This window comes from Penicillium psychrosexuale (genome assembly GCF_028828465.1).
Source record: "Penicillium psychrosexuale strain IBT 29551 chromosome Unknown utg000004l, whole genome shotgun sequence".
Classification (NCBI taxonomy): Eukaryota; Fungi; Ascomycota; class Eurotiomycetes; order Eurotiales; family Aspergillaceae; genus Penicillium; species Penicillium psychrosexuale.
In genome coordinates, this window is record NW_026643189.1 from 8,162,969 (window position 1) to 8,176,143 (window position 13,175).

Below are 13,175 nucleotides of genomic sequence, written 5' to 3' on the forward strand. Positions count from 1 at the left end.
CCTGCACGCCATGCTAGCGAGTCATCGATGGTTTGATGGTCTTGATGAGATCTCGAACATGCAAATGCAACAGGGCAATGACCCTCGGACTCGGACTCGGTCTTGAGATTTCAAACTAGCCGGACTTCAAACCCCTGGAAGCCTAGTATTTCTAGATTTCTAGAACTAACATGAAGTGAGAAAACACAGGAAGTTTATCTGCACACATGGCAAAAACCCGGTGGATCCCATACCTACATCATGATTTGTCTCGTTTCACATCACAACCCCGGAGACAGGCCTCGGAGTCGGAACCAGCTGAAAACAATGACAAGCTGATGCGAGATTGGATGTCCGAACTATCCTAATCTGACAACCAAGGCGAATATCGGCACAATGATATGTACCGCTCCCCATCGCTGCTAACTAGAGTGTGAATGTTGCAAAGAAAATCTTGTCCCGATCGTCCATGATTGATACCCTATAGACCCTTCATAGAAATACGCGGAGTCACACATTGGTCGTACCAGCCTGTAGAGAGTCAGTGAAACCCGATCTGCACAATGACAGGTGGTCTTCAGCACACCGGAGAACCGATTGCCATCGTGGGAAGTGCCTGCCGCTTTCCTGGTGATGCAACAACACCCTCGAAACTATGGGACTTGCTCAGATCACCACGAGATGTCCTTAGCGAGATTCCAGAAAGCCGTTTTAGCACCAAAGCGTTTTACCACCCCGATGGCCTTCACCATGGTACAACGAATGTTCGACATTCCTATTTGTTGTCCGACGATCATCGACTGTTTGACGCCCAATTTTTTGGAACCAAACCAGTGGAAGCAAACTCGATTGATCCGCAACAAAGGCTCTTGCTCGAGACTGTTTACGAGGGACTCGAAACATCTGGCATTCCCATGGAAAAGCTACAAGGGTCTAACACCGGCGTATATGTTGGTTTGATGACCAATGACTATGCGGATATGTTGGGTCGGGATGTGCAGAACTTTCCAACTTATTTTGCGTCGGGAACTGCTCGAAGCATTCTATCCAATCGAGTGTCATACTTTTTCGACTGGCGGGGGCCTTCCATGACCATCGACACGGCATGTTCTTCTAGTCTGATTGCCCTTCACCAGGCCGTACAGAGCCTGCGAAGTGGCGAGACTGATGTTGCGGTAGCAGCAGGAACCAACCTTCTGCTTGGACCGGAGCAGTACATCGCAGAGAGCAAGCTGAAGATGCTCTCCCCGACGGGCCGCTCGCGCATGTGGGATAAAGACGCAGATGGATACGCACGCGGTGACGGAATTGCTGCCATAATACTCAAACCATTAAGTGCAGCATTGGCGAATGGAGATCACATCGAATGCATCGTTCGAGAGACAGGTGCCAATCAAGACGGTCGTACCAAAGGAATCACGATGCCCAACCCTATGGCTCAAGCAGACCTTATTCGGACTACGTATGCTCGAGCTGGACTAGATCTTTCCAACCCCACCGACCGGCCACAATATTTCGAAGCTCACGGTACCGGTAAGTCATAACCGAATGAGGGTGAAACCGAGTGTTGTAGGGCTTTGCTGACCAAACCAGGAACTCCTGCAGGTGACCCAGTCGAGGCGGAGGCCATCAGTACTGCATTCTTTGGACAAGCAGCCAAGTATCAGCGCGATAGTAACCGAGAGCACCCCTTGTATGTTGGGTCAATCAAAACAGTGATCGGGCACACTGAGGGCACGGCTGGATTAGCAGCGGTCCTCAAAGCATCACTTGCTTTACAACATGCTGTCATCCCACCAAACCTATTGCTCAACGAGTTGAGTTCCACGGTACTTCCCTTCTACAACGACCTTGAAATCCTTCAAGTTGCGAAAGAATGGCCGCAGCTTCCAGAGAACACCCCCCGTCGTGCTAGTGTCAACAGCTTTGGCTTTGGCGGCGCAAATGCGCATGCAATTTTGGAAGAATTCGATACGCGCCTGCTTGCCTGTGGTCAGAACGCCGCAGATGACAGCTCTGGAGCAGTGTTACCATTCAATTTCTCTGCCTCCTCCGAAAAGTCGCTTCTCACCAACATTGCAGCATACTCGGCGTATTTGCGAAATAATTCGGATGTCAATATCCGTGATTTGTCATGGACATTGAACTGCCGACGTTCCACTCTGCCAGTACGTCTGTCGGTGTCTGCATCAAGCCCAGGAGAGCTTGCTGCAGGCCTGGATGAAGCAGTACTGTCCTCGGCAATAACACCAAGCACGCAAACAGGAAGTATCCGCGAACCGAAACTCCTTTGGGTGTTTACAGGCCAAGGAGCACAGTGGGCAAAGATGGGTGCTGAACTGCTCGAAAGCTCGCCAATGGTCAGTGATTGTATCGCCCGGCTCGATCGGTCTTTGCAGGATTTACCCACCGAGCATCGCCCTGTTTGGTCGCTGAGGGGAGAGCTTGTGAAAGACAAGTTTTCATCCCGTATTGGGGAGGCGGCGTTTTCGCAACCTCTCTGTACCGCGATTCAAATTGCGTTGGTTCAGCTTCTCCGAGCAGCCAATGTGAAACCCACTGCTGTCGTTGGCCATTCGTCTGGAGAGATTGCCGCAGCGTATGCCGCGGGGTATCTCAACGAAGAGGATGCTATCCGCATTGCCTATTACCGCGGATGGTCTCTTCAATATACAACTTCCCAGGGAGGACAGATAGGGGCAATGATGGCCGCGGGAACATCATTTGAGGATGCAAAGGAGCTTTGCGAGATGCCGTCCCTCGAGAACAGAATTTGCGTGGCAGCTAGCAACTCCTCCGCCAGCGTCACACTTTCCGGGGACGCCGATGCGATCGACGAGGCTAGAGAAATTCTTGAAGATGAGAAAAAATTTGCTCGCTTGTTGAAAGTGGACAAAGCTTATCATTCACATCACATGCTTTCCTGCGCAGCTCCTTATATCGCAGCGATCCGCACGTGTGGTATAACAGTTCAGCGTCCACCGAGTGGCAGTGCTACCTGGATTTCCAGTGTGTATGGGGAAAACATTGACAACGTGGATGACAATCTTGCCGACACGTACTGGAGCAACAACATGGTCAAGCCCGTACTATTCTCCCAGGCTGTCACTTATGCCGTTGGTGCAGCTGGGCCATTCGACATGGCTTTGGAGATTGGTCCTCACCCAGCACTGAAAGGACCTGCAATGCAGACGATCCAAGAAGTGTCTGGCCAGACATTGCCTTACACCGGGACCTTAAACCGTGGAAAAAAGGACAGCGAGGCTTTCTCATCCGCCCTGGGCGCCCTATGGAATGCCTTGGGTGAGGGTGTCGTGGACTTCGCAGGGTTTGAGATGAAAGCAATGCAAAATCAAAACACTCGATCTCCAGAGCTCATAAAAGGCCTTCCATCGTATTCGTGGGACCATGATCGGGTTTATTGGCACGAATCTCGATCATCTACCGCAATACGCACTGAAAAGGAACCATTCCACCCCCTACTGGGTGTCAAATGCCCCGATGGGACAGACAATGAGTTACGCTGGCGCAACTATCTTCACCCTAGGGAGGTTCCATGGCTGGCACATCACCAGGTCCAAGGCCAAATGGTATTCCCTGCAGCTGGTTATATATCGGCGGCGGTTGAGTGTATCATTCAAAAGTATGGCCTAGGTTCTGTGCAACTGATCGACTTCCATGATGTGGTCATCGGACAGGCATTGGTATTGGAAGAGAACGGGGGAGTGGAAACGATTTTCAGACTTTCCATCGACCATATTCAGGCTGATTGCGTGTCTGCGTCCTTTGCCTGTCATTCTGATGCTAATAAGGGGTCATCCAACATGTCTCTTCACGCATCTGCCGCCATCCAAATTATTTTGGGTGACCCCAAGCACGATATCCTCCCACCGCACGCCCACCCGCAAGGCTCATTCCTGGATCTGGAAGCAGACCGATTCTACAATTCAGTTTCAGAGCTTGGGTTTGGCTATACCGGCCCCTTCCAGGCCCTTTTCAACTTGCGCAGAAAAATGGACGAGGCATCGGGACTGATTGCTGTCCCGGTGGATTCCGAAACTGAAAGACCGTTGATCATTCACCCAGCCTCTCTTGACGGAGCTATTCAGTCCATCATGCTTGCTTATTCCTTCCCAGGCGATGGACGCTTGCGCACCCTTTACCTTCCCACTCGAATTGACAGGCTTCGCCTCAATCCAACCGCCTGTGTCGCTCTTGGTGCTTGTGGTACAGATTTGCCCTTTTATTCTGCGGTCACGGATGCCCGCTTTGCTGAACTCTCTGGCGATGTTGATATATTTTCAGCAGACGGGAGACATACTTTGGTTCAACTGGAAGGGCTTCATACCACACCCTTGAGTCCATTGACATCCTCAAATGATGTTCCCTTTTTCACGGAAGTGGTATGGGATGTTGATAGACCCACCTTGCGACAGCCCAAGAAAGCTGAAGGCATGCTTCTCCAAGAGGGTTCCCTAGGCGTGGATCTCGAGCGCGTGGCACATTTCTACTTGAAAAAACTTGAAAATTTGCTCCAGGACTTCGATCGTGCAAATGCAACTTGGGACCATACACGTTTTCTCTCATATGTGGAGCATTGTACAACCTCTGTTGCTAATGGAAAACATAAATTCGCAAAGGCGGAATGGGCCAATGATACCATGGACGATGTTGCTCCAATTCTGAATCGGTGAGAACTTGAAATCTTGTTTACCTAACAAACTGAAATTGAACCACACTGACTGACCTACATAGTCATTCCGACTGCATCGACATCAAAGTGCTGTGTTCAGTAGGGGAAAACCTTCCTGCTGTCATTCGCGGAGATCAGAATTTACTTGAAATCCTGATGCGCGACAATATGCTAGCGGAATTTTACGCCAAAACACTTGGAATAGACGCATACTTGGAAACCATCGCACAAACGGCTCGTCAGATCGGCCATAGATACCCCCATGTTAACGTTTTGGAGATTGGTTAGTCCACACACATTTGAAATTGTGTGCGATACTAATTTATTATAGGAGCTGGCGCCGGCGCTACTTCGGAACGAGTCCTTCGTGCAATGGGCTCCTCATTTACATCATACACATATACCGATATTTTGGACTCGCAGTTCGATAACGCGCGTGAAAGATTCTCGGATTACCAATCTAGAATGGCATTCAAGCTGTTGGACATCGAGAAAGACATCGGGGAACAAGACTATGAAGAGGGTTGTTTTGACCTTGTCATTGCTCCTCTAGCCCTGTATGCCACCAGAAATCTTGAGGCAACCCTTACAAATGTTCGACGGCTACTCAAGCCTGGTGGGTACCTGGTTATGCTCGAACTCACCGACTCGGATGTCATGCGCTTCGGGTTGATTTTTGGTGGCCTACCAGGCTGGTGGTTAGGCTACAAGGAGGGACGAACCTTATCCCCTTGTATATCGGAGGAGAAATGGGAAGGACTGATGCAAAAAACTGGATTTTCTGGTTTCGAAGCCTTGTTGTCATCTTCCAGAACCTCGCCTCTGCCATTCTCCGTCATGGTTACCCAAGCTGTCGATCACCGCGTCAATTTTCTTCGTGATCCCCTAGCAGCGAATCATACACCACTAGGTGTGAACTCGTTGACAATCATCGGAGGGAAAACATCATTGACGGCTGATATCGTAGCCGATATGAAGACTGCGGTCCGTCCCCACTACAGCAATATCTACACAGCTGGTTCTTTAGACGACCTCGTCTCGGCAAATCTTCCCGTAATGGGGTCAGTGATTAGTCTGATTGAATTGGATGGGCCTGTTCTCAGGCACATGTCTCCTAATAATCTGAGGTCATTCCAAGAGCTCTTCAAACAAAGCAAGAATGTTCTGTGGGTGGGACACGGTGCCCAAGGAGAGAACCCCTATGGCAACATGTTCGCAGGAGTTCAACGCACATTGGCCATGGAGATGACTCACCTCCATATCCATTTCCTGAACCTCCGTTCGCTTTGTGACGCTGATTCCAATATTATCGCTACAAAGCTGCTCCATTTGGAAGCCGCCGAAATTTGGGATCAAAGTGGCCAGCTCGATGGGATATTGTGGTCCAACGAGAGGGAGCTGCTGCTAGAGAATGGGAATTTCAAAGTTCCTCGATTCCGCCTGAACTCTGGTCGGAATGATCGATATAATTCCTCAAGGCGTCTCATTATTAAAGAGGTTGAACGTAAGGGATCCGTGGTGACCATCCGACCAACTGAAATTGGATATCAAATTGAAGAAAAGGACCCTCAAGACTCGCCCTCTTTCCCGGATGATGTGCATATCGATGTTGCTCACTCTTTCCTCCGTGCCGTCCGCATCACTCCAACGGACAATTATTTCTTGCTGGTTGGGAAGAATAAGTGGAACGGTGAGCGTGTGGTCGCTCTGTCGCATACTCTGGACTCTCAAGTTCGTGTGCCACATGGCCTGACGGTGCGATGTGGAGATTCCGAAGAGCTAGGAATCCGATCGATACTCACCCTCTATTTCCATTTCCTTGCTCTCTCTATGCTCCAACAGCTTCAACCAGGAACGATATTGGCCGTGTTAGACCCTGACTTCTCGCTATCACCAGTCCTTACCAAATACGCAGCAGAAAAAGGTGTGCAACTTGTCCTTTTGACAACAAAGGAAGGACATTGCTCATGGCCATGGATCCGAATCCACCCAAACTCCACCCGGCGTGAAGTATTAAGTAAGCTACCTGGCAATATCTCACGCCTTGTCAATATGAGTGGCAGCTCTGATGTGACTACTCTCCTGAGGACATGCTTGCGGACAGACTGTCATTTCGAGAGCGAGAGCACTTTGACTGCAAACATCTCTCAATCTCAGTACACCTCAGATACAGGCCAATTGGCTATGCAGCTGCAGAATACCTGGGCGAGAGCACAATACGACCTGATGCCAATCAATATGCACAAGCTTGTTCCTTTAGGACTTGAGGACCTGATTCGTGCACAATCTCCGCTTGCGGGCCAGTCTTTAATTGCATGGGGTCAATCGCAGCTTGCTGTCCAAGTTCGCCCTGCTACCAAAGCTGTCAAATTCTCAAAGGACAAAACTTACTGGCTAGTTGGACTAACAGGCGGGCTCGGTTTGTCGCTTTGCCAGTGGATGATCGGACAGGGGGCACGATACATCGCGCTATCAAGTCGAAACCCAAAGATCGATGAAAACTGGCTGCAGAGAATGGCTGCGAATGGCTGCACTGTCCGAGTATTCTCCAAGTAAGCTCTTGTTTGGTTCCAATCACTCACGCCTGGCTAACACATGCAGTGACATAACGAATCGGGAATCTGTTCAAGCAACCCATCGTAACATCAGCGAAACCATGCCTCCTATCGCGGGTGTTGCACAAGGTGCGATGGTGCTCCAGGACACAATGTTCATTGATTTAGATCTCCCTCGCCTTGAGAAGGTTCTCCGTCCTAAAGTTGAAGGTAGTATATTACTGGACGAATTGTTCCCAGAGGACACGTTGGAATTCATGGTTTTCTTCTCGTCGATGGCTGCGATGACGGGAAACCCTGGCCAGGTTGCCTATAATGCCGCGAATATGTTTATGGCGAGTCTGGCAGCCCAGCGCCGAAACCGTGGATTGGCAGCACATGCGATCAATATCGGCGCGATTGTCGGTAACGGCTACGTGACACGAGAGCTCAACATGGGCCAGCAATCATACCTTTACCGAGTCGGGCATTCATGGATGTCTGAACAAGACTTCCATGAGGTGTTTGCCGAAGGTGTACTTTCTTGTAGGGAGCGTGTCGGGAGCGCTGAGTTATGCTGTGGACTCAGAATTGACGATGATGAGTCGAAGAGTTGGATTTCTAACCCAATGTTTCAACATCTGGTCTACAAGTCTAGCAACCTTGTGGTGACAGACAAGAAAGGGAAATCTGGCGTGTTGATAAAAACACGCTTATTCGAGGCAACTTCAAACCAGGAAGTCATCGAGATCTTGCAAGGTACAGGCATCCCAAGTTAGATACCCAGCTGAAACTAACAACTGTCTTTAGATAGCTTTGTTTTGAAGCTCCAGTCCGCCCTTCAGGCTGATCCCAACAAGCCTATGTTGGACATGAGTCCGGATGAGCTTGGTGTGGATTCATTGGTCGCTGTTGACCTTCGATCGTGGTTCCTCAAGGAGCTGGGGGTGGATATGCCGGTGCTGAAAATCTTTAACGCGGCGTCGATTCGTGAGCTTTTGGCCACTGCTGCAGAAGTTCTGCCAGAATCTTTGATCCCCAATGTGATGGCAGAACAGGCTGTAAAGCCACAGGCGCACCAGCCTAACTCTTCAACACCTTCCCCCACTTTGCCCGTGGATAAAATAGTTCCAGATACCAGAGCAAGGTCTATGGAGTCGAATTTTGCACTTCCTGACGCAACGAATGCGTACAGTGGCAGCTCGGCGACGTCTTTAGTCACCGGAGACTCGAATTCCGAAGACAATGATGACACTTCATCATCCGTTTTTACTGACAGCAGCGAAATGGGACCCCCAAAACGTGAAATCCAAAGAACTCTGCCGATGTCCTATGGTCAGTCGCGTTTCTGGTTCCTAGAGCATCTTGTTGAGGACAAGACTGCATTCAATATTACACCGACATTTGAGTTGTCTGGTCGCCTGAGAATTCAGGAATTTGCGAATGCTGTAAAAGCCGCAGGACAACATCACGAAGCCCTGCGTACTTTCTTCTTCACTGACAATGAGCGGAACCATATCCAAGGCGTTTGGACGAAATCTTCGTTACAGTTGGAGCATGTTGCAATCTCGGACAAGGCAGAAGTTGAAGAGGCCGAGAAACAGATGAAGGCGCACGTGTTCAACCTCTCTGATGGCGAGGTCATGCGTGTTCAGCTGCTTTCGCTTGACCTAGAAAAGCACTGGATAATCTTCGGCTTTCATCACATCAACATGGATGGTATTAGCTTCGAAGTATTTTGGTCAGACGTGGAAAAGGCATATCAAGGCCAACCCCTTTCTGAAGATGGACTTCAATATCCAGACTTTACTATGCGGCAGCTTCGTGAATATGAAGAGGGCACCTGGGCTGGAGATATCGCTTACTGGCGAGCCCAGTATACAGAGATTCCACCCACAATTCCCCTTCTTCCATTTGCTCTACAACCCATGCGCCCTAAGGTTGCTCAATTTCGGTCCCATACTGCCCATATTCGTCTCGATGTCAGTTTATCGGATTCAATTGACCGGTGTTGCCGGATGTTCAAATCAACACCCTTCCACTTCCATTTGGCAGTCTGGAAGACCCTTCTTCTACGGTTTTTTGATGTGAAGGAAGTTTGCATCGGCCTCGGAGATGGAAACCGTACGGATGCCGACATACTACGGAGCGTGGGACTTTTCTTGAACCTCCTTCCTGTGAGGTTCTCCCAACAGCCAGGCCAATCTTTCGGAGAATCTCTCAAAGAGGTCAGGAACATCACACAGGGTGCGTTTTCCCACTCGCGTGTGCCGTTTGATGTTATCTTGACAGAACTCAACGTTCCACGATCCGCATCTCACAATCCTCTGTGCCAAACCCTCTTCAACTATCGACCCAAGGTCGAGCAATCACGAAGCTTCTGTGGTTGTGTAGCCGATGGCGCGCTTTTGGGCGGCGGCGAAACTTCTTTCGATCTCGGTCTAGATGTTGGCAATGTCGGTGCCGGCGAGACGCTAATTCACCTGTCTACCCAGACCAGCTTGTATGGAATGGAGCATGCAGAAATCCTGCTCAGTTCCTATGTCAATATCCTTCGTTCTTTCCTTCAGAATCCAGCAACTCGGGTGACCTGGCCGAAATTACATTCCAAAGATGACATTCAAGAGGCAGTGATTGCGGGCCGAGGCAAGTCAATCATCCCTTGCTAATTGTAGGTCATTTGCTAAATATGGTATTATGCAGGACCCGAGCTACGAGATGAATGGCCTGTGACTATCGTCCATCGCCTGGATGAGGTTGCCTCGCGCTATCCAGACCGTGTCGCATTGAGGAACCACGATGGGAACTCCTTGACCTATAGTGAAGTCCAGCGTCGGATCGATGTTATTGCCAACGAACTCCTACGCAAAGAAGTTGGCGCAGGCACCCGTGTTGGTATTTTCCAGTCTCCGAGTGCAGACTGGATATGTTCTCTCATGGCCATTTTGCGTGTCGGTGGAGTTTACATTCCGTTGGACACAAAGGTGGGGATGAACAGACTCGCAATGATCATGAAAGAAACACAAGCACCGATGGTATTGGTCGATACAAAATCCATGCCTGACTATACGCTTCTGCATACGACGGCAAAACCTATCGACGTATGTAGCCTAAACGCCTCTACTGCACGCCCCGTCCGAAACATGGCTGTCCCAAGTCAGACAGCGGTGATCATGTATACCAGCGGATCAACTGGTGTCCCAAAGGGAATTATGGTTGCGCATTCAGCATATGTTCACCACGTTCAGTCATCCAGTGTCGTCTGGGAACTTAAGCAGGGGAATGAGACCATCCTACATCAATCATCATGTGCTTGGGATGCGTCTTTGTGGCAGATCATGGTCTCTCTATGCTCTGCGGCGACCCTTGTTATTGCATCTGATCTCACACGAGGCGATCCCATTGCTCTCACGCGACTCATCGCATCGGAAAATGTGACGTGCACCCTTGCGACGCCCACCGAATATCTCGCTTGGTTGCGTCATGGTCGCTCCCATCTGAGTGACTCTCGCTTATCAACCGCGGTATGTGGTGGTGAATTCATGCCAAGTGGGTTGGTCAAAGAGATCAAGAATCTTCATCGGCCAGATCTCAAACTGATAAATGCCTATGGGCCGGCGGAAATCAGTGTTGCATGCTCAGCCAGTGAAGTTCCGTACGACCTGCTGGGTTCCACATCAACATCCCCTACGCAAGCTCTTTATACTCTACCAAACTACTCCGTTTACATTGTCGACGAAACCTTGAACCCTGTTCCCATCGGAGTTCCTGGGGAAGTGGTCGTTGGTGGCGCAGGAGTTGCCCAGGGCTATCTTGATGGCACCAAAACAGCCGAACGATTTTCAAGTGATCGGTACGCAAGCAAATTTTTCCAAGAGAAAGACTGGACAACAATTCACCGCACTGGAGACCGCGGAAGGCTCAATCGCGATGGTGGTCTTATTCTCCTCGGGCGCATGGACGGGGATAACCAAATAAAATTGAGGGGAATTCGCATCAATATCGAAGAGATCGAGACGGCGATCGTCAGTTCTTCAGCTGGAGCTATCACACAAGCTGTGGTATCGGTTCGTTCAGATGCAAATCAATCTGAGGGCGATCAATTTCTTGTTGCCTTTGTTATAATGGCTGCCACACACGAATCTGAAAATGTACTTCAATTTCTCGCCCGCCTTTCCCAGGAGCTGCCATTGCCACCTCATATGAAACCTGCTGCTATCATTCCAGTTGAAAGCATTCCCCAAAATACCTCGGGCAAGACTGATCGCGTCGCAGTCAGCGCACTTTCCATTCCATTGATTTCATCCCAACTGCCGGACAACAGCACCCTCACGGCATTTGAACAATCATTGCGTCAGCTCTGGCGACAGGCACTACCACGCGAACTTAGCAGCTTTCACTCGATTGATTCAGAATCTGACTTTTTCCACGTTGGTGGAAGCTCCCTCGCCCTTGTCAACCTGCAAGTTCTAATCCAGGAGAAGTTCGGTACATCTATGGCATTGTATCAACTTTTCGAAGCCAGCAGTATACGTGGAATGGCGGCCAGAATTCAAGATATATCTCGCCCCGCACTCGAGCCGGATGTGAATTGGGATGCAGAAATTGAAGTCGCAACGGACCTCGCTCCACCTCTGAATTATGACGGCACTCATATTATCGCCTCGGGGGTCAAGACAGTGGTACTTACTGGCGCAACGGGTTTCCTTGGCAAAGAAATCCTCCGAGGTCTCATACATGATGAAAAGGTTTTGTCCGTTCATTGTCTTGCTGTCAGAAAACGATCCTCGGGTTTACCTGAACTATTTTCCCACCCGAAAGTTCACTTGCATTACGGTGATCTGGGTGCTCCTCAACTAGGACTATCTGAATCTGAGATCAGATCTATATTCTCCTGTGCAGACATCGTTATTCACAATGGCGCGGATGTGTCGTTCATGAAAACATATCAGACTCTCAAGCTGATCAATGTGGCATCGACGAAGGAAATCGTCAAACTTGCATTGCCCCGGCGTATTCCATTACATTTTGTCTCGTCGGCTGGTGTTGCACGGCTTGCTGGCCAAGAAAGCTTCGGCGAGATGTCTGTATCGTCATATCCTCCTCCATCTCGACCAACAGATGGGTACATTGCTGCCAAGTGGGTGAGCGAAGTATATCTCGAGCACGTCAACCGTCGATTTGGTCTGCCGGTATGGATACACCGCCCATCGAGCATCACCGGTACCGATGCGCCGGAACTTGATCTTATGGGTAATGTCATGCGGTTTACCAAAGAAACCCAGAAAGTGCCAGACTCGAACTCATGGTCAGGAGTCTTCGATCTAATTTCCGTACAGTCGGCCGCACGCCAACTCCTCGAGGCCGTTTACCAATCTGGTGTCGCCACTACGGAGGCTGTGACTTATCTGTATGAATCTGGCGAGACGAAGATTGGACGTGATGAAATCATGCCCTTGATGGAATCGGGCTCGGGTCAACAGTTCCAGGTCGTTTCACTCGACGAGTGGGTGAATGCTGCCGAACAAGCAGGAATGAGTGTGTTGTTGGGAGAGTACTTGCGCAGAGCCTCCGATGGGCAAGTCCTGCTCCCCAGGTTGATTAAAAACAGTGGATTTTCCGAGGATGAATGAGGATAGATCAGGATGGATCAGGGTATACGGGAGTAGTTAGAATAGAAAGAGCGAATTAATTACCACTACCACCGCGCATCAACAGTTCAACGCCTGTTAAACTTATGATCTGTCGAAATCCATGCTTGGCCTTCCAAAGGTCTTGGGGCTTGGTGCCAATGGCGCCATAGGGTTAATGTATGTTTGGGATTAGGCCCGATTGCACTGGATGAAGTATCTGCTCACTTGTCGTTGTGCGTTCCAATATTCTTGGAACCCTCTCAACACAATCAATCAATCAATCAATCAATCAAAGTTCAATTAACCTGTTGCAGTCTAACTAGTTGCGTATGACTA

At 49.7% G+C, this 13,175-nt stretch overlaps 1 protein-coding gene across 1 annotated transcript; it reads left to right on the forward strand.

Moving 5' to 3' along the window:
* Positions 1–542: 542 nt before the first annotated feature.
* N7518_008968 (uncharacterized protein) lies at positions 543–12,839 on the forward strand (the record flags this gene model as incomplete). Its single annotated transcript, XM_057189895.1, has 7 exons — positions 543–1,512; positions 1,573–4,669; positions 4,735–4,955; positions 5,004–7,224; positions 7,274–7,965; positions 8,017–9,852; positions 9,910–12,839. 7 exons carry the CDS (start codon positions 543–545, stop codon positions 12,837–12,839), a joined length of 11,967 nt encoding a protein of 3,988 aa, XP_057041598.1.
* Between the last annotated feature and the right edge of the window lie 336 nt (positions 12,840–13,175).